Source organism: Botryllus schlosseri, chromosome 9 (assembly GCF_051294905.1).
Source record: "Botryllus schlosseri isolate E-star chromosome 9, Bs_hap1, whole genome shotgun sequence".
NCBI classification, from domain to species: domain Eukaryota; kingdom Metazoa; phylum Chordata; class Ascidiacea; order Stolidobranchia; family Styelidae; genus Botryllus; species Botryllus schlosseri.
The window spans coordinates 13,746,820-13,769,922 of record NC_137244.1 but is presented as its reverse complement, the minus strand read 5'-3'; the positions used below and the strand labels follow the sequence as shown (position 1 = coordinate 13,769,922).

Genomic DNA, 23,103 nt, shown 5'->3' with positions numbered 1-23,103 from the left:
GATCCAGACAAGAAGAGATTTGGTGGAAATAACTTTATCATTTAGAAAGGATTGACAACATGTATTTGCAGCAGATAATGGGACTGTAAAGCCAAGAATGTCCTCGTGTAAGGCTGACTTTGCTCGTCAGATACCTTCAAAATGTCCCACGGGATTATGGAATAATTAGAGGACAGAGAATTCCTATTACGCGTAACTGGGATAATTGGTTCTATGGGATATGCGTAAATTGTCGATTGCAAATATGGAATACACGAGATGGCGTGTTTGTTATCACATATTTTATTAGTAACGCCATTTTATAATCCCAGGTTGCTGTTCAAGTTCAGGCACAGATTTATCGCTCAAGGCAATTACAGTTTTGCAAAATTATTTTACAAAGCTCGAAATCATTTGAGTGATTTATCAGATCCCGACTTTCCGCATTCTCGAGTTCATTCGAAAGTGAATATTCAGATCATTCGAGTTCTACATATTTTCGGCATTCGAATGTAGAGACTTATTCTTGGAATTTTAGTAGTTGTAACATTTATTTCAGGTATACAAACAATTCCAGTTCATAGTAATAGTTATCATTATTTTGTAGTATAACATTGAATATGCCTATATTTGTCGTGAACTCGAATACTGTAGGCTACGGTAGAATAAACAGATTGCGCAGGATATCTAGCAAGACGTTGAAACAGGCGACATGCTTTTATATATTCATAATGTCTATGTCTATATTTATATACTTAAGAGATGCGTCTATGCCTTAAAACCCAACTTCATAGCTTGAGTACTGTCTATAGAATTTCAGATTTACTAATGATCTCACCAACTCATTTTTTAAGTTCTCGCGAATCATGTTTGTGTTGTGAACTAGGGATTTGGAACATTAAACCACAGGCCGAACACCCGTGATCCTATCGGTATATACTATTACGTCAAATAAACTTGGAAGATCAAGATTGCGCTACCGCAACAATACTATGCTATAGCCTACTTCAGAATACTGGAATATGAATGAGGATTTATATCCTTTGGAGCATGCCTGGAAGACGATGTTTAGTCAAGGCAAAGTGCCGCAATTTGCCATCGTAAATACTATTATCTCAAGAAATGACCAAACTCTCAGATTGAGACGACTCTGATTTTGCCGGTTGAGATTCAGTCACCGTCAGTGTGCGTAGAAATTATAGGCACTGCCTTATAGAAAAATAACGCGTCTGAGAATAGACACATTATTAAAGTAAAATAATATTTCTTGACAATTATTTACCAATGTTTCGTTTCAAAGCTACGAAGAGTCGCAGCAGAGGCACGCACATGTTTGTAATTGCCAACATAATTCCCATAGTGTCGTGTTACGTTCGAGTTCACAGCGAACTTCTTATAGAAAGTTCGTGTTCGCACGAACCAGAACGTTATCCGTGTTCGCACCATTCCTAATGGGACCATAAGTCAACTAAATAAATATATTTGATGCAATGTCATGACATTGATGGATTACCATGTTCATCTTACCCCCATTTTCAGTCAAAAATTAGTGAGTAAAGTAGTGATGACGTCAGGTTGGATTTTGACGGTAACACTGAGTTTCCTTTTACTGGCGGGATGTACATTCGATATCTCAGTTTGCAAAAGTGAGTAAACATTTTAGCGCCTATGCATGAGCTCTGTATATTTTGAATACAAAATCCAAGAGTAGTCACATACTTTTTATACCTCCAGGTTGCAACTACAATAATATACCAGCCCTTCCAACCTGGAGTAGCGTTAGCAGTCCAGCTTTTCCAAAGAAATTTCCTCCGCAAACTCAATGTTCTTGGAAGTAAGTAGTTGTTTTCTTCTGTTCACGGTGTTTTTCGACTGCAATGGTCATTTACACCAGGCCGACATTCTTTATTATTCCGTATCTGCCCACTTAGCACGGCCCACTTCTAGTCTCTTTATAGACACCTCTTAGGCGGATAAGATGGCGAGGTGGAACCAAGACAACCCTCCAACTCGTGAGATGGGATCGGAAGTAGGTTAATGTGGTAACAACATACGCGTTTCGCAGTCCCATCAGTCCCATATCGGATTCTAATTCCAACAAACAATACAGCTATACCCAGTGCCAAGTGGAATATATATATAGTATTAGGGTTAGCATATTTTGAGATTCCGGGAAGAGGACACGTATTACAAGTGATATTAACAGACAAAACGGGAGATTTTTACGGAAAATGGTGATCGGTCTGGGGTTGAAAAAGGTCGGTTTTCCGAACCGGTTCCCAAAAACGGGTTTCCACGGCTAATTAACGTTGTGTTTTTTAGTCATACAAAAACAGTTTTCACGTGTATTTTCTGTCGATATTACCCTTTTAGTTGTCTCTATGTCATGGCCTAACACACACTCGCAAAGAGGACGATTTGCGAAAAAAGAGGGTATTTGGGCGTCCTCGGAGGAAATTTAGGGTTTTTTGAGAAAAGAGGACAAATCCCTTTAAAAGAGGACATATGGTTTATAGACGAATCGTAACGTTGGGGTGCATAATCATCGTATTTTGCGCGTGATTTGACCGGACATCCAGATAAGACAGTTGATGTAAGAGGTGGTCACGGTAGTCATCCTAGCTACTCAAGTAAAAGTAATACCATGGATTGCTACGATGTAGAAGTAGCTATGTCCAAGACATGCCAATCCTGCTTCAGGTAGAAGTAAAAAATAACTGTTTTGAAAAGTACTCAAGTAAGTAGATTTACAAAGTAGAGCTGGTCGTTGATGTCGAATACATTTCGTACGAAGATGGGCTAATTTGGAAATTGCAAGATGCATCTTCACGACAACGCAAAATGACTGATGACTAAGGCCGGGCATATTGATTTGAGTATACTTTAATCTGGATCGTGTAGTAATTGCAATGATTGAAATCGAATAGTGAGAGACGGTTTTTTTCGCATACTAAAATTATACCCCTATTTAATATGAGTTATATTATCATCAACAAGAATTATAGTTTCGATAATTTCTATCCACCACGGGTGCCTTGAAACCTCGATTAGTCACATCACAGTATCTTAGAAAAAACATAACACAAACCTATGAACGTAACGACATTGATGTGAATTCGTGATCAACCCTCAAAATTGTCACAAAATGCAAAGAAATAGCCACGGTCAAAAAACGCCGAAATTGTCTTTAATGTTGGGTTGCCAATTGCCATACATCCAGATTTTCTCGGACACATCCGGAATTTTGGTGAAAAAACTGCGTCCGGGAGGAAATTCTAAAATATGACTTAAATGTCTGTAATTTTGTAGGCTCAAAATGTTTTCGTGAATCAACGAACAATATAGTTTTTGAGCAAATCTATACGGTAGTTGAGATTTTTCTTCGCGCTGTGCGCGATTCAGTGGGTCGTCTATTAATTTTAATACGAGGAACACCACCTCGCAAAAATGCATCAAAAATAAATCAAAATATCTAATATTTACTGAAATAAGTCTAATTGTAATCGCAATTGTAAGATAACGGTATATTGCTAGCATTGGTTAAGACCGTTTGGATGCTTTAATCAAAGACAATGGTTCTAAACCTAGCGGCCGTTTGCCTTTATTCTGGGATCGAGAAGTTGTTGAAAGTAATCAGCTTCCAAAAGAGGCCGTACGTATGGGCAAGCTGACTTTTTTTAGTAGGCTTCCAACCCCTGTTAGATACGGGCCCAAAATATTATTAACCAGGACTGCATGTTCATGCGGTGTTTTTTACGGTCAACGGTCATCATCATCAGAACATTCATTCCGTACCAATGATCTATGTCTACCTACTATAACTATTGAGCCGATTATTTCGAGGATTCCGACCATTCCATACCATATGCGTCGTCGGCTATATCGTCCGTAGGATCATACCACAAGGTCTTTGTTTAAAACAAACAACCATTTGTTTGAAATGCAACCCAACATATATGAGGATGGATACGATTGAGACTTTACCTCGTCATACGAAAAGTATATATCAGATATACACATCTACCCCGCATCATCGTAAATAAACAGTGAAGCGCAAGGACCGACGATATTTCCTGGTAGCAAATGTCTGATAAGGCGCGATCATTTTGAGTTCTCGGTAACAAAGTGAAGCACGAAGGATAAAATATAGTTTATGTACCGGAGGGCATGTCCGTATCTTGTCAGACTACAATTCGTCTTTAGACGGAACAATCGGGCAAGTTAGAGCGAGGCTTTATAGCAATCATCGTAAAGGTTATACGATAATTAGTACTTTGTACTGTCATCGCCGCGAATGTCAGGAATTGTATCAATACTGTTCGATGTATACACGGAAAATAGCGATGCTTGCAAGTGCAGGGTTAGGCAATGGTCGTCTCGAGATGTGGATGTACGACTGTACGTACGTGTATTGTATACGTTAGAGCAGAGGTCTCAAACACGCGGCCCTCGATAACATTTTGTGCGGCCCGCGACGGCATCAAGAAATTTCAAGTATTCGACAATATATTCAGGTGCCACATATCTCTTTTAGATATAAAAACTTGAAGTTCACCTTGAAACTACTATAAAAACCACTGAAATCTTAACAAACTACTCTATCACATCACTTTTAAAAGCTACCATGCGGTAGAAGATCAGCTATTACATTTCTAGTTCATGATGATAAAACATGACCCATTGATGATTTGTGACTGAAAATTCTGATTTGGTTTGGTGCGACCTTTCGTAAAATTACTCGATTTCGAATTGACTGGGTGATTAAGAAATAAAACGGAGTCGAGTTGAGTCGGGCAAACGTTAAAATCACCTAAGGACTTGCGACTCGGAACGGTGACTTGGTAATCCTACGGACGCAACAATCTATGAAACTGTCATGGGCAATAGCAATATATCTAAAGGTCGTAGCTTTCGTTGCGTATGGTATTTAGCTATCTTATCAGGTCAGTATGGCAACCATCGGTATTGTGAGACCCCCGTGACGTATAGTTGCAACATGCTGCTGGGTGTTGTCTGTTCTCTTTATCCATGTTATTATTGGTGACGACTGACGAGTAAGTTAGTAGTACGCTCCACATCTGTAACACCAATTTTATGTGAATGTGCTTTCTGATTTTAATATGGGTATATATTAGGGTTGTCTAAAATTTGGAAAATCTTACAAATCCTCCGTTGTAATGTCTTATTCTATATATTATTGATAAAAAACGACACTGGGCCTAAAAGAAGCTCACAGGAAGGCCGTTAAGATTTCGTGCAAAGCGTTTGAAAGTAGCTGCCGAAGAATGGGCGAGCCACCGACCATAGAACGGCGAGAAGACTAGTAACCACGAAATCACGGCTCTTGATTGGCTAATCAGCTATGCTTCAATAACCACGACAGCAGGTGAGCAAGGAGTCTGCTACCGGCGGTGATTCTGAAAGCACATTGTATGTAGGTTGACAGATAATGATTTAGGATTGATTGAGGGTATGTTGAGGTACGAAATACATCATGAACAAACGACAGCTGCTTCACCAAAACGTCTAAACTCTAAAGCAGGGCCGGCCAACCCGTGGCCCGCGAGAAGGTTTTGAGTGGCCCGCGAGGTAATTTCCGAAATTTCTAATATCATCAAAAATGGATTGCACAGATTGTGAACTTGCAAGGCCTACCAAAAATTTTATTAGTCTGGCCGCAACATTTGAGATGTGATGAATAAAAAATCAGTTTCGACTCATTGACAGATCCATCAACCATTCACATATTGGTAGCCTATATCTTCGTACACTACAGTAAAGTAGAATAATTTGCGATAGATTTATAAAAGGTCAAAAAATTCTACAAGCTCAGCGCAATATGTTGTCACTCGATTTCTTGTTTTTAAAATTGTTGCCCTTTCGTGAAAATTGAAGAACACCCAATGTATCAGATTGAGTCTAACTATATTCGCGATAACGAGACAAAGTGTCGTTCAACATATGCGACCTTGCGTTTGCGCTCGCAGTAAGACCGTCGACTATGAAACCTATAGGCACGAAATGATTAACGCATGTTGGTCGCAGCTTTCGATATCGATATGTCCATGCGCCGAATAGCCCAGCCCTCGCAAACTTATCCCAACGATATACAGCAGGCCCGCTATATAGTCAAGTAACAATATTATTGACCTACGAACTTCAAAAAACTTTCGCGCTTCGCGCGGATAGTAGCCCGCGCAAGAGTTCGTCAATCGAATGTGGCCCTTTGGCTGAAAAGGTTGGCCAGCCCTGCTCTAGAGCATGATCGCTTTATTGTGAAGGAAACCGCTGTAGCCTATATGCCTTGCTTTCAACGAGGGAAAGCATCGGCGCTTATGCAAGTGGCGACGGATTCCTAATTCAGAAAGGATATATCATTATTGAATACAAATATAAAGCTTAACAATGACACTATAATGTGTGTGATCTTATCGGGCTCAGGTTGTAGTACATAGTTGAAGTTTTGAATGCTCTAGGTATAGGCTGAATCAGACGGTTATGCTTGGCACTTATCAGATGTTTACAGCATATTGAATTCACTTGTAAGTGTTTTCAAAGTCCCTAATGATGCCGCAGAAACGAGGTGTAGAGTAAGCACAGACTATGCTTGATATGATATCCAAACTATGCTGGATACTATGCACTATGCAGCATAGTCTGTGCTCACCATTACACCTCTTTCTGCGCGATCATCAAGGACTTTGATATATCATATCCAGCATAGTATGTGCTTACTTTTACACCTCTTTTCTTTGTCATCATTAAGGACGTTTAAAACACTTGCAAGTGAATGCAATTTAATGTACATCTGATAAGTGCCAAGCATAATCCGCTGATTCAGCCTATCCTTAGAGCTATGAAAACTTCAACTATATGTACTACAACCTGAGCCCAATAAGATCACACAAATTATAGTGTCATTGTTAAGCTTTATATTATATTCAATAATGATATGTCCTTTCTGGAACTAGGAATCCATCGCCACTTGCGTAAGCGTCTATGCTTTCTCTCGTTGAAAACAAGACATATAGGCTACGGCGGTTTCCTTCACAATAAAGCGGTCATGCTTTAGACGTTTTTGTGAAGCAGCTGTAGTTTGTTCATCATGTATTTCGTACCTCAACATACCCTCAATCAATCCTAAATCATTATCTGTCAACCTACATACAATGCGCTTTCAGAATCGCCGCCGGTAGCACCGTAGCAGACTCCTTGATCACCTAATCAGCAAGCTGCTGCTGTCGTAGTCATTGAAGCATAGCCGGTTAGCCAATCAAGAGCCGTGGTTTCGTGGTTACTAGTCTTCTCGCCGTTCTATGGTCGTTGGCACGCCCATTCTTCGGCAGCTATTTTCAAACGCTTTGCACGAAATCTTAACGGCCTTCCTGTGAGCTTCTTTTAGGCACATTGTCGTTTTTTATCAATAATCTATAGAATAAGACATTACAACGGAGGATTTGTAAGATTTTCCAAATTTTGGACAACCCTAGTATATATGTATAGGCCCTACCATTAGAAATTGTGTTGAAAATGAACAGGGGCTACGAGAAATCTTATTGGAAGCACGAGGGATACGATCGCTAAAGTTAAGAAACAATGCTATTACTATGGCTCAATAATGATTATGTTTAAGTTGTTATTGACATGTTCCAATAATAATCGAAGGAGAAATCTAATGCGGATTTAATTTGACTATGGCAATGACAGTAACAATAGCATACTTATCACGACTACATCAAAACCAGGATTAGGTTACACCGCTCAAATGCTCTGGTATCAGATCAATCTTCAGTAGATTTAAAATATTCTACATAAAATTGTGGCACGTCAAGGGTCCACCTAGCTGCAATATTATAACCCGACAGTTTGACTATGTCATGATGCATCCTTTCGTATGATGTCTATAACTCATTATTTTAACAAATTATGCCCGGCACAAAGCAATTTTATTTAAATATTTGAAAATGTGATTTTTCCCGTGTCAAGCGTGAATAGTACAATAGTAAATTACATTTTCACGATGTTTATGGAATGCCTGTCCGCAAGCTTCCGTCAAATACGGCCTACTGGGAAATTATGCAGAATATCCCTATTATTGATGCTGCGGCCCGCGGCGTCATAAAAAACTGGAAATTGGCCCGCGAGTACATTTGAGTTTGAGACCTCTGCGTTAGAGTTAGGCTACTTATCGGACAATATAATACGCGAATATATCTCGGCGATCAGCAAAAAGCAATTAGGAGTGAGACCACCCCGTGAAATTTTGATTGAGGACTTGGAATAGTTTTATGTATAGTTCGACTATTGTGTATGCACAATACAACGCCTGACGAGAAGGCTAGATAGCTCGCAAGACTATTTAGTCCTAAGTAGCTACTTCCAATTATTGCGCATTATATCGTTGCAATGTCTTTATGTTTGCCATGTCGTTTTATTTTTGCTATTGCGATTCATCAGTTTATATATAGAAGCCATTCTACACTGTACACTGTAGAGTGTACATATTCTATGTAGTCCGCAGCACAAATCGATTCCGATAAAGATAGTCACTGAACGAAGTTAGGGAATACGGTATATACCGTATATTTCGGAGGTTTGCCTCGCGAACAGACCTTAAAACAGGAACCTCTCTGGTCGGCGGGCCTTATATGGGAAAATGAAGTACTTGGCGAGTCAGATTACAGGATTAAAACATTAATCGCGTATTTATCCAGCTATACAAGGAATAAATTGTATTTAATGTAACCTTTAAGTTAAAGCATAGAGACCAAAAACAGTATTTAATGAATATTATACCCCAATGTACTTCAATAGCTATTGAAGTCAATCAGACATCTCTGGTCGATCAAAGTTGTCAACTAGCTCTTTGAACTCTGGCTGCATGTCTGCTGGATGTAGAAATCCTTAGTAAAGACTGCACGAGTGCACGTGAACATCGTTTATATTGGAACGCAGCCTTATTGTTTTGTTAATGTTCAATATTCATTGTCGAAAATGTTTGCTAGTAGTAGCAGTGGCGGCTCGTGACAATATCGGGTGGTGGGGCATGGGCTGCAAGCGACTTTTTGTCAAGATGACGTCACAATGGCGTTTTCCAACGTAAACAAGTAACTTGGGGGTGCGGTAACACTATAGTAACACGAACTTCCCGACAACAGTGATTTTAACGTATGTGCCGCGAGAGGTCTGCCTGTGAGCTGTGACTTGAAGTGTGGTAACTGCGTAAACGGCGTACGGAACAAAGATTCGATACGGTTCATGTTCGCACTATACCTGGCTAATTATCTGCAGAAATGGAAATTACTATAACTCGAGAGATCGCGTAAGCCTAACTGGAAAGGTCAAAGAGTTCGGACACATACGCAATTGTTATCTCATAGATTGGCCAAATGGCCATGTCATTGAATCTAAAACATAATTCTGAAGAACTACGGATAGCAGCCTCGGAAATTCGGTCCTGGTACAGCATAGGAGATTTTGGTCTTGAGGCTTGAGACTGTCACACGACACATACGGCTTACGGTCTATAGCGTCTATGTCTGCTGCAAAATCGCCTTTGGAAAATATATTACCGAACAAATACGTGGATGAAAGCCGAAAACTTGGTACACTGTTACATGAAATCATCGAGAAGTAGCCTCATGACCGTTTTCGGTATGGTTCACTGTCAAAATTAATACGAACAGACCAACACCGAATTTGCTAAAATTTACTGAGGAATAGGCTGATCAAGCGATCAGCTGTTAGCCGCCATCGAAAACGAAACAGCTATCGCGCTTGACAGGGCTCGTAATTGTAAGCAAATGGCTTGAAGGCCTCAAATTCACAGTGAAATTGACATTGGAGAATATAAAATAAAAGTAAATATTTGAATGCAAACCGAGGATGTTAGTAAACTGTTTCATGATATCATAATCTCATCACCTATCTCAGTATGGAACACAGTTAGCGTTAACACAGATACAGCGGCTTTTGCCTGAAATCCGCAATGCGTTAGGTAGGTTAAGTGTCAGATCAGCGCACATCTCTACCATACTCGACCTTGATAACGAAATTGCTGCCCTAATCATTGAGTGCCAACCTTGAGACTTGGCACAGCGTTCGATACTAAAATCAAGACATACCACACAAAAGCTCATGACGGATCTAGGTAAGGAGCATCGTTAAAATCAATGGAGACCAATACCGGCTTTGCGTAAAATATGTTTGCGATAAATGACGAGTCAGCTCTCACTAGACTTAGGAAACGAAATTACCACTAACATAGTTCAGTGACAAACTTGAAACTTGGTATACAGCGTTCGATACTAACATTTTAAGACTTACCGTACCAAATTGACATGACCGATCTCGGTATGGAACGTCGTCGAAATCAATGGATATGAATACCGGCTTTTGAGTAAAATCTGTTTGCGATACATGACGGATCAGCACACACTCAACTTCGGAAACGGAATTACTACCCTAAACTTTAAGTAGAAACCCTGAAACTTGGGACAGTGTTAAATACCACCATCACGACATGACATACCAAGTTTCAAGAATTATCATGGTGTGAAACACCAGCAAAATCGACCTATACCTGCAAAGGTCGACTAAATGCATATGACGGTGTCGACTAAATGCATATGACGGTAACCGAGTTCAGATATAGATACGATTGTTACATCACACCTTAAGGGCAACCAGGCTATGTTGCCCCACCTGCTCGGTAATTTTATGAATAGGAGAGAGTAAATCACTGTTTCTTTATTGTGCGCGGCTTTGAGAGAATAGACAGTGAAAGCTTGTTATGAGCGCTACCGGGGCATGCCCCGGCTAAGCATTCGCAATGCCAAAACACGGAAGAGAATTCGATTTTCGCAGAGACTTCGCTATATATGGGCATTTAAAAGCGAAAGGACAAGAAGAATACGATTTTCGCTGTGATTTCGGTATATATAGATTGCTGTGCGTCTATAAATGGTAAAGTATTGTTATTGAACAGAATTTTTGGTGGGGCAATGCCCCAGTTGCCCTATAGGACGAGTTGCCACTGCGTAGTAGCTTCATTACCATCTCTCTTAGGTTGGCAAACTAGGATTCATTCTGTGACGCATAAAATTTCTCAATACCTTCAGAGTAGAATTTCACTTTCAGGGTAGAAACTGTCTGCAGGCTGCTCGAAATCCCGTGGCGGGCCGGATCCGGCCCGCGTCCGTATGTTGCCCGCCCCTGCCTTAGAAGGTTCAAATCGACAATGTGAACAGTTTGCGAAACAGAAATATTTTGCAGTAATGTTATGATCTTCGATCGAAAGTCTTTGAATGGTAACAATCACTCTCTGCTTAGCCGTGACTGCAAGAATAAAACATAATCACGAAACTATTATTAGTCTAGCATAGCAAGAAATTGTACTTAATCAGGAGAATTTGGTTGGAGATATCACACTATTGCGGCTGTGATAATTGCATACCCAATTTAGTCATTCTCGACTTAACTACAAATGGTATTTGTGTCCCGCGGTGTCAAGTTCTTTCCGTGCGCAAATGATTCTCTGAGAAGACGAAAAATACGGGGTGCGAATAAGGTATCTTTGTGCCCAACAGCTAACCTTTGATCTAAAAAACTAACCAACTAAATATTATCAGATAACATTGCATACGTGACATTTCGTTCTAGTAGCATTGTCATGAGTGACATCTTTCCACTCACATAAAGCTACTACTCCGAAATATGTTTTGCAGACAGGGAGGGACGCTGGCAGAATGAAAAAATAGGTGGATCTGCGTTGTAATTAGAATTCTGACGTCATATGACGTCATATGTTCGTGTTCACGTTGGTGTTCGCAGTGAACCTTTTCTAATAATTCGTACCCGCAAGAAACAGCACTTTGTAGGAGTTTGCACTATCCCTGTTGCAAATTGTTATAATCTAGCCGGCACTCGAGGTAAGCGGATCACGATCTGACGTATCGATTTCGCCTATATCAGTGGTCGGCAACCCGCGGCTCAGGAGCCACATGTGGCTCTTTCGCGTCTCGGCTATGACTCTTTGTAGCTTTGAAATGAAACGTCAATGATAATTGTCAAGTCCTGTTATATTATTTTATTTCTATTTCGTTTCTCAACAACGTTATCGTTCATTTCCGCCGTTAACAAATCTTGTTTTTCAAATGTCACTGTCAGATTGCCTGAACAGACGTAGTCCACCAAATATGGCTGAATTCCATGCGGAGCCGTCAGAATCTCAGCGTTTGCTCATTTTTTGAATGACGGTGTTTTCTCATTTTGCTATGACCAAACATCATCTTCCAGGCATGCTTAAAATGATAGCGATATTTGATTTTATAATATTCGGAAGTAGACTGTAGCATAGTATTGTTGCGATTCCCCGATTTTGTTTACGACAATGCATTTTCAAAGTGATTTTAGCGTATTGGAAATCAGTAATAACTTCTCAGGCGTTATGCCCGCGAGTCGCAACTAATGACTTGCAGCGGTCTAATGTTCCTATAATTCCTATGTAGTTGACAAAACAAACATGCGTCGCGGAGACTTGGAAAATTAGTTGATGAGATCACGGAGGTATCTGAAATCTGTTACAGTTTGAACTGCACGCAGCCGCACCTCACGGATTCGAGGGGAGAGCTTGTGACAGGTCAAAACTCATCCCTCTAAATTTATATATTATGTCGTAAAACAATAATTTTTATTTCAAGTTAACTCAACTAGAAATAACATTTTCGCGCTAATCGCGGTCTACGGTTGCGAGATTTCGTGGCTACCGTGGAATATATCGCTGAAATTGTGCGAAACAGAAGCACTCGCGTGAAATAAATAATATTTAGATTTGCATATGTTTATTTTGATTTATTCGTGATACGATGTGTACCTTGCGTTAGCGTCGATGACATCAGCCATTCGGTACGCTGTGATCGTGAAGGTTTAGAGTTCGGTTTAATATTACGCGAGAATTACTACCGTTTCCACGGATATGATTTCTGACCGCTACATGAAGTTTCAAATCACCGGTCAAGTTTTTGATTTCATAAATACTCTGGAGAATATGTAACCTGTAATGTAATAATGAGACAGAGTTTGCAGCTCTCGCTTGGTTTATGTATTGGAAATGAAGGTTCTTTGTACGGTGAGGGCTGTCGAACCCAGGCCTATACCGATACATGCGGCTTTATCTTCATTAACTTATTTGTACATTTATGCCTTACATTTTACGTTTTCTGCTTATCATCATGCCGAGGTGATTGTTTGATTGATTGATTGTTAAATTCGTTTGGACACCTTGGTATCTTTCATTGTATCGCTATCTTGTGGTGCTTAAGACGGAATTGGACCGAGCTGAAGCTCAAGTAGAAAACAAACTATATAGTGAAATTATGCGATCGTACTGTAATAACCTGTAAACCGAACTTTTAGTATCACTGATGTTTATCGAGTATGGACTTTAGTAGCATAGAAATCAAAGATACACAAGAATGAGCAGTCATACATATTTCATCTTACTTTCAGGATTACTGCCCCGCCACAGTATAGAGTCGAGCTGGAACTGACCAGTTTATATTTAACACCATCAAACGGGAAGAACCAGTGCATTTGGCAATGGCTAAATATCATAGACGGTGAATTTAGGGAAGGTGACGGAGCTGAACCGCCTATGCTGACACTGTGTGGGACTAATAGACCAAGACTATTGATATCATCCGGTAAGCATATGTTTATTAATATAATCTATTCATTAAATCATCGCCAGTAATTGAAATTGAAATTGAAACCCTTCTTGAAATCGGATTTTATGCGGAATCAGAAACAGAATAATATTTTTTGTCGGACTGTATTAGGATTATCAAATTGCATAATCTGCTTATCTTTCGCAAAACTTTGTGACTTAACAAGAACCCTGTATAAGACTAATCAATCCAATTCAATTCCAAACACATCGTTTCTTTCGTCTCTTTTGTCGAACCATGAATTCCTAGAACAGATTTCAAGGTGTAATTCAGTGTCACAAATAAATACTAACCATTCTACAACAACGAAAGGTTATAAATGAGTTTTACCAGATTTCAATGTGACATCCCCTGACTCCCAACAGAAACAACATGAAGGCTAAATGTTGCCAACGTCACGACAGATATTCTAAACGCCACAAATAGGAACATTACAGCTATGACTATCAGGCCTCTACGTATGCGGGATCATATACCGAGGTTGGTATCTCGCTTACATATCTTGCAATATCATGTGTGGCATTTGAACACGATAATGATAGAGCACGACATGTCTTCATTTTCGTGTGGTTAGTAAACCATGGTACAAGGTGGTACATTTCTCAGACTTCATGGCGTGGAAGTATTAACAATGTCACACATTGAATGTCGTTGTAAACGTAGACGTCAGTACAGATCGATCAACTAAATAGCGATTGCTCTGGAATTTACGACATCTTCCATATATATTGGAAGCCAATTACGTTGGACTTCATAAAAGTCAAGTTGTATTGAACATTTAAGGCAGAGATCATAAAGTTGGATTATCGATAAAGTCGATTATCGTGTTCGTCATGATTTAACAACCCAAGATTAAGGTTGATCGCAGAGCATAAAGTTAGTTTTAATCTCATGATTTAACAAACCGTAACAAACTATAGAATAGTTATCTATAAAAACTGCGTACACTGCGTAACATTCCTAGGCGCCAATATTTCCGATGATGACGCGACGATTGTGTAATGGGTGATGGCCTCAATAAACAATCAGGCAATTGGCGAACTACGCACCCATTATTGCAGAGCGATATATCCAACAATATTCTATAATGCGTTTCATCGCAGTACATTACTGATTAGTGATTACGCACGACTTTATTTCGCGATGATGATAATTCTACCAATTACTGTCGCAGTATCTTTATCAGCAGCCTGCCGTTTCATTCAATCGATGACAACTGACAGCCACAAACGCGTCATGGCATTATGATGCAATAAATAACACCATCTCAATTGAAAACTCAGGACACCTCGATATAATCGTCGCGCGTAACCTTATCCAAGTTTATGCGTCGAGATCAGACATGGGGTGATTACTTCATGAATGTAATCGATTGCGATTACGATTACTTCGGAATCACGCGATTACGATTACGATTACAGCAAAATCAGGAAGTAGTCGATTACGATTACGATTACATTGGAAAAGTAATCACGATTACTCACGATTACATTTGTTTTGCTTCTTAAATGATATATTGGTAGACAATACAAGGATTGCGATGAAAAGGCCTAATCAACTCTCTTCCTTCATCATGCGTCATTTGCTTATTACGTCATAATATACCAATTGCCCAACTTTATAGTGGATGATTTATTGCACCCAACGATTTGCATTATTGCCAGGTCTTTACCTGCCGCATCCCAAATTCCTTAATAGGGTGGGGAGCGTGCTCGAAGGGGACTAAAAAGTTTTTCGTAAACCAACATAAATTATAGAGTATTTTGGAGAATTTAATTAATCTTTGAAAATGTTCTTCGAGCTTTGCGATTCAAATGTCTCTAGTACAGGGGTCACTAACGCAGACCAAATGAGTCGCCCGCGGTCGCTGTAGCAAATATCCAAATAAGAGATTTGAAAGTTGAAGCTGGTTTCATATGAGCAGCAGTTGAACATGGGTCGACCGACCCCAAGGAACATACGATCGCATTCACTCGGGGCATTGCTTCTCTTCGCCCACGCGGCGGCTCAACGGGAATCTATAGTTAATATTCCCGAGTCTCGACGCGGAGATTGGCGCTTCGGCGCGCACTGCAGCAACGCAACTGAACCCGGAGGAGCTGGTGTGAGTCCCGGCGAGTGAGCTTTTTTTTTCTTGGTAAGGGGCGGAAACCCGGCCCAGTGCTCTGATTGTCTTACTCTAAGTGAGGAAATCCAACTGAACCCGGATAAACGGCGGGACTAAGTGGCAACCGTAATCGGTAATCAGTCGTCGCAATAATCAGTAGGCCTACACACTACACAATAACTAGCTTTTCGTTTCAAAACGGTTGGCGACCCCTGCTCCAGTAGATAGCTGGGTTTGAAATGCATACCTCTTCCCCTCAAGAAAAACATGCATGGGCTATTTTATGGGAACAGGCATTTCGGATCCGGTTATTACCGCGCCACGATCCCACAACACACCAAAAGACATATGCAGTTTCAGCCAACACGCAACTCCACGGGATGTGATACCAAAGAAATACCATGGCCGAAACTTAAGGTATTCGTCCATTGGCAATAGTCGCGCTGGGTGGGCGTGACTAATAACTCCTGTCCTTCCAATCTGGGCCCAAAATGCAAATGCCACCCGGCGCACCCACAAAGGAATAAAGTCATGGCAATTTTTGTGTGCGTCTCACGAGAGATATTCTTTTAGTCAGCTACGTTTGGGCGAGTACAATATCTTTTGATTATACAACAGACTGGAGGTCGCGAATTAGCAACATACAATAAAGTAATTATAACAACATACCAGATGCTATGATTATGAATTACGTGCCCCAGCTCTACAGGTAAATTTGACACTCGGGGCTGAGAGAGGTTATAAATGAATATTAATATAATGCAATTACCAATATTATTGACGAAATTCAGTTTTGAAAATTGACCAACGGTTGGACAGGGGGACGAATTGCTGTTGTGGCTGAATTGGCTGAATTGCTGATTCTAGCTAAGACCCACGCTAACATGTCAAGCTATATAAGCGGATGGTTATGACGGCAGGTCCAAATGCTGAGTAATGAACTGTGAAATAACGATTTACGCCCGTTTCAAGTAGTTATACGAGAATAAGATATAGTGAACATAAAAATTCTGCCTTCAACTTAATACATATACAGCGAGCTGCCATTACGAGAAACGGCTAAGCACGGCTCGGTTATGATATATATCAGCAGCTGTTTATTTGTAATGCTTCGTTGTGGAAACTGTAATGTTTTATTTGACGAGTACAAAATTCCGAATCTTCGTCAGGTGCACGTGCGTACGTAGGCCTCCTGCTCGCCAAGCAGCAACGGTAAACTGCGTTTAACTAAGCACAACCAAACATCAATACATAAGTTACTATTTGAAACTATAGGCAGAGTGGTGATCAATATCCTGCTGCGGGGTAGGGGCTTCTCTAATGTATTGATAACCTGATATACACCACAGGGGTTGTTCTTACAATCACACTACTAATGTCCGTCGCATGTCTGTTTACTATGTGTGGATACTTCTTACGCAATGACGAGCGGAGCTAATACTTCTGACGTAATAATGAGTCAGTGGCGTTTGAAAACAGACGTTTGTGCTACCGCTGGGCTGGTATGTTATCTCATTCTTGTTCACGAATATTCAGTTTATGTCATAGTCCTCGTACAAACAAAAATTAATCGTTCTTTCACAAAAAAAAATCGATTAAATATGGGAAGTAGTCGATTACGATTACTTCGGATTTTTTTCGAATGTAATCGATTGCGATTACGATTACTTCAAAATGCTGTAATCGTCGTAATCGATTACGATTACTAATCGCGATTACCCCATGTCTGGTCGAGATTAGCAGTTTTTAAGCACACGATTAGCCTTCTTCCGGATCAGCTAACTTTATGATATCCGCCTAAAATGTGTCCCGATTAGCAGTTTTTTTCTGGATCAGCAAAATTTATGATTTTCGCCCTAAAAAACTAAGCTGTCGAATTTTACTTAAATCGGCTCCTAATTAATGGGCCATAAACAGTAAACACATTACCACATTGTACAGAAATTACTTTCCTCCTATAATTTCGTGCCCTTTAATGTAGTGATACCGTTGTTGTTTTCAGGAAACTTTTTCAAATTAAATCTACATTCGAATTCGGCAGCCAGTACCTCGCATTACGTTGGCTTTTCTGCGAGATTCAAGTACACGGATCAAAGTCCGTACTTCCCAGGTATCGTGTTTACAAACACATACGATTCGTTAAAGTTGGGTTCATTCGATCATTCAAATGTGCTGGTGATGATCATATTACTGACGCATGACGCGTTGAGACTTTTGTAATCTCGAATATTTTTTTTCAAATGGTTCGAAAATAAATATTAGATCGTTAACCTAGTTTGAATACAATACAGATATTTCGAATCTTCTTCCGAGCAACGTCCCGCCATCTCGTAATATGGATTCCGCACCGACAGTTAAAACGCTTGGCGAAGTCCTGGCGCCATTCGAAAAGAAGAAGAAACCGAAAAAGAAAAAAAATCCCAACGCCGTCCAGGCGCTGAAAAATCGAAGAACGGAAATGGAGAATCGGGAAAGGAATAACGGGGTAAATAGAAACAACGGGCTTCCACCGGACACGGACGAACGTCCTTACTTCGGAGACGGGATGGGACCAATCGAATCCAGGCAAGCGACAAGACCGCCTTCAGACATCTACAGTAAGTATTAATTCTCCTCTCTTCAAATTATTATACACGTAGAGGTTTGGGATACAGGCGTGGTCATCAGCATGTCTTCACACGGCCAGCATTTATTCTATTACGTGCGGTGTTTTGATTTTTTGACTTTTAATTTGTACGCGTAAAAGATTCGCTCTGATCTCGCAGCTCCAGATTTCTACGCGCAGAAAACCTTCGGTCGTTATAAAACACCAGCGCATATGAAGCGGCATGCGGTCGAATGTAAGCCGCGTATCGTGGCGTGCAGAGGAAAGGTCTTTCATTCTGATGTCAGTGTGTTCCCTGTATATATTCTGCTGCGTTGTTTGCGAGTAAATGATAGAAAATCGTACCATAAACCTATCATGAGACTCGAACACTGCTCAAGTTTAATGGTCGCTGTAACACGGCTTGCTCGCTTAATTACCTTCATTGCGTGAAAACATCAAATTGTCAACCAATGCTGAATTTATAAACGATATTTTCTGACAGGCATATCCTGCCTCTATCGGGTGAATGGTCTTTGGAAATAGTCGCGCCTTCCTCAATTCAAACCCAAACACGACGAATCCGACGCTCAACCAGAAAAGTTTCACCGTAAACTTACAATCTTAGATCAGGCGCTGAAAACAAATTTTTCACTAGTATAATGGTTACAAAGCATGTTAGAATTATGACATGCTGGATTATGCATGTATGCGATTTTGAGTGTGATAGGTGGGCGACTTGAAACCCGAGATCAAGTTGTAGAGCACGTCAGAGCTCCCACCGTAACATTCAGGATACGCCCACGGGGCAATATACATAAAACCGCGAAAGACATCAGAAAATAGCGATAAAAACTGTAAATGCATATATGTTGCTTATTTATAATGTATATATGTAAATGTATATTCAGACTTCAACAACATGAAACGCGAATTACCGCCCAAGAGATCGAAGCCAATGCCACGAGACATACGGATACTACTCACGGTTCTGGGTGTCGTCGCGGCCATCGCACTTCTACTGTACCTGGCGAAGAAATTCGGATACGACAAAATCCACAAAAACAAATCCGGAAAGATCATGAACGCCTATTCTCAATTTCGCCGATTCAGGAAGGGCAGGAAAAAGGGAAGCAGCGGCGAAATAGACACCGTTTGCCAAGTCAAGACGGCCGCATCGCAATCTAGCGAGTCTGGCCGCGGGACTATGAAAACCGCCGACTCGCCAGAGACAAGTAAATCGAGCGCACTCCAGCTGTCTCCCTTCCCGCTTGGTTTGCCGTGCAAAGTTGAAAGGCCACAGAATCACCACGTGGGAGCGCTAGAAAATGGTTTCAACCAAACTGCGTCAGCAAATTTTCAAGCACCGGTTACTTCTTTCGACGGCGGCAGGGTAAGAGATTTGCCTAAAGAGCCAGTTCGAAGCAGATACTCATCGGACTCGAGCAGTTTTGATGAAGACCGTTCTCATCAGAGAATACCACGCAAACGGCGTCAAAGGGATACCAAGACAATAAAGCCTACTGATGTTGCACCCCCGCATAGACTGTACAGTGACGACGCATCGAGAGGACATTCGGATCACAGCGAACAATATGAGTCGCGGCACCACTACAGGCGTAAAAACAGAACTCGTGGGAAGCAAAGTCGGTCTGCAAGTCATAATCGAAGACAAATAAACTGCTACAGCAGTGACGATTCCGCATATCCGCAGCAGCCGCAGAAAAAGAGAACTTGGCGAGATTCAGCTTACTCTTGATACTTAAATCGCCTACCGAATAGGGACTATGCTCACTTCTCGACATTCCTGAATATGTTACATGGCTGACATTGGCATCTGATAGGAATCCGTTAGTGTAAATGCGTGAGTTGAACTCTTATGATACTTTTCAGTAGGATCTCGAACGCTGGGTAAAGTTGTGATGTGGAATGCACTGCGGATGATCGCGGCTATTGTCAAGACCAATTTAGGGCTCCGATACAACCTCCCAAACCTATTGGATTGAGATGCTGATAAATCTGAAACGATCGAAACTCGTGAAGCAAATTTTGAGTAAACGGGAGTACCCTAGACCGAAAACCGGGATTAACTAGCTATCATAATAAACCCCCAATTTCGACATAGAGCATTTGATATTGTTAGGGATGCTGTGAACGTTCTGCTCACGATCGTACTGGGTTTGCAAACCTCGATAATTTAGAGCAGGGGTTCTCGAAGTGTACGCGAGTGCCCCCTGGGGGCGTTCACGAGCGTAAAAGGGGCGCTGGCCTTGAAATGGACGATTGGGAGGCGCTGGCTATAAAATTGGGCGGAAGTGGGGCGCTGTGAGCAAATGAGGGCGTTGTAGGTTTAGAACAGGGGTTCTCAAAGGGGGGGCGTGAAAGTATCTGAAGGGGGCACGAAGCTGCAGTCAAATGAACAAATTTTCGCGCTGCGCGCGATTTACCTCCAATTCATAGTTATTGCTCTTGAATAGAATATGAATATTCTATTCAACTGTATTATTAGTCCGAATTTAATTTTGGATAATTATCTATCATAAAGGGGGCATGTCTAAAAAAGTTTGAGAACCGCTGGTTTAGAAGATACATGCGGCGTAATGTTGAAGCGATTGATAAAATAAAGCAGCCAAATACGCAGTAAAATTGAAAAATCGATTCAGTCATGGCAATTTAGGATCGTCCGTCTATTTATTCAGCTGTACCGGAAAAGTCCATTGTTGCATGTCAATGTTGATCCTGCCCAAGTTCATTGTGTGCTGTGAGAACTACGAAGCATTTGAGCAGTTATTGCTTACTGACACAAGGCTTTTTTAGAAAAACTGTCTTGCGTGATTTTAATCTGTTTCAAACGATCGTGGATTTTCAACAGTGTTGCGATCGTTGCCATCGACACGGCGTTCTGGTTGCGAGAAGCGATAACGCTTCTACTTGGCGGGCATATTTTTTCAAATTTGTCTGTACAATATTACCAGTTCTTAGAAATGATGAAACCTGTTAAAGGTGAAAATAACACTGTCTGGAGTCAGTGATAAGCCCGTGATATTTCTTGATGATAATAAACCAACTTCATGCGTCTCAATATTAGCTGTAATAAATGCATAACAACTTTCGTTTTATGATTTAGGCATTGGGGTGGGTGGAGGGGAATTCAGGGGTCGCTGACACTTTCCTCGTTGTCCAGGGGGGGGGGGGGCGGTATGTCAAAAAAGTTTGGTAAACACTGATTTAGAGTTTCTCGTTCTCAAAAGAATCTCAGTAACTGCCGACTTAAAGCACGGCTTTTTGTAAGACACCACTTACGCGGATGAGTTGGCGAAGAGGAGCCTAGGTAAACCTCCAACACTTAGGTACTGGAATTCTGAAGTCGACCTCGGTCGGACTGCAACCCGCACCCATTGGCGTTGCAGCCGCGGATTATACCACTGCGCTATCTCGCCACATGCAGAATCCTTCAAAAGTCTTTCAATTTCAACTCGCTGTCATTCACTGCATCTCAGTGAAACAAGTGAAATTGAACACAAAACTAAAAGGAACATTTTGACGTCATTAGGTTTTACTGCTTTCAGTCTATGATTCATAATTGTGAAAAGTCGGTGAGAATACGTGGCTCGTACGGACAACAAATGGCCTATGATCCATTAGAACATTGGTTCCCAACCTTTTTGTCTTCATTCCCCACTTCAGATTTATTCCGAGCCTTCATTCCTCACCAGGACCCTAACAGCACTTCGTCAGCCCTCCTAAAAAAAACGTTGGTCTTGGGCCCTCCACAGGATGATAAACCCAACTTCTGGGGTCTTCCCCCTCAGCCCCCTGAGCCTGTACACTTTTTCCACGCTACTTATCATCTACGTTGGTCTACTGTTTAGTGCGTCGCCTTATTTCGACTAAACGCGCGAAGCGCGAAAAAATTATAAAATTCTTGTTTGAATCGGGTAATATGATCGGGAATCGCATATATTTTGCAGTCAATTTTATATCACATCTCTATGCTCACGTAATCAGGACCAGTTCTACTTACATGTGTTATAGTACGCACGAACATAGTCTTACATTTATGTGTTATTACTCGAAAAAGGTGTTATCAAGTCTCGGTCCTCGGAATTTAAGAGAGAATCGGCGGTTATATTCTCAAAACAGCTCAACGCGTCTAGTCTGCTCAATAGCCTGGTGGTGAGCGACGTGAAATTATACCCAGCCAAGCCAGGTTCGATTCTAGCTAAGGTGAGTTTTGACGTGGCAATGAGTGTCATAGCTGCAGCAATCGACAACGCGCTGGTTGATGCGGTGCTGTGCGTCATATAGATGCGGCAATCAATGCGGCGATGATGTGGCAATGGATGGATGATGCGCACCGTCTATTAATCAGACGTAAGCTTTTCCCCAACGTATGATGAGAATCATAGGCAATTAGGCATGCACAGGGAACGAAAAGTAACAGCGTAAGATAGCGATAGAAAGGAATGTTGCACGGGACGGGAAGGATCGTGTTGAGCGCTGAAGAGCATTCATTCAATAGAATCCGGAAGGCTGACTTGTCGCAGCACTGCCGTGCCACAGCCATGCTGCGGGCGACAGTTGATTTCGTTCGTGGTAGTTGGACGATGTAGCGCGCGTTGAATGGCATCGGCAAAGTTGTCGAAATACAAATGAGCGCAAATGGTGGTCTACTGTTACGCCGGATTCATTTGACAACCTCAGCC

The 23,103-nt window shown here is 41.1% G+C and overlaps 1 protein-coding gene across 1 annotated transcript; it reads left to right on the top strand.

Moving 5' to 3' along the window:
• Nucleotides 1-1,496: 1,496 nt before the first annotated feature.
• Nucleotides 1,497-21,509, top strand: LOC145446518 (uncharacterized). Its single transcript, XM_080324839.1, has 6 exons — nucleotides 1,497-1,625; nucleotides 1,714-1,813; nucleotides 13,489-13,682; nucleotides 17,816-17,923; nucleotides 18,105-18,410; nucleotides 19,309-21,509. Exons 1-6 carry the CDS (start codon nucleotides 1,544-1,546, stop codon nucleotides 20,154-20,156), a joined length of 1,638 nt encoding a protein of 545 aa, XP_080180965.1. The 5' UTR covers nucleotides 1,497-1,543; the 3' UTR covers nucleotides 20,157-21,509.
• The last annotated feature ends 1,594 nt before the right edge of the window (nucleotides 21,510-23,103 follow it).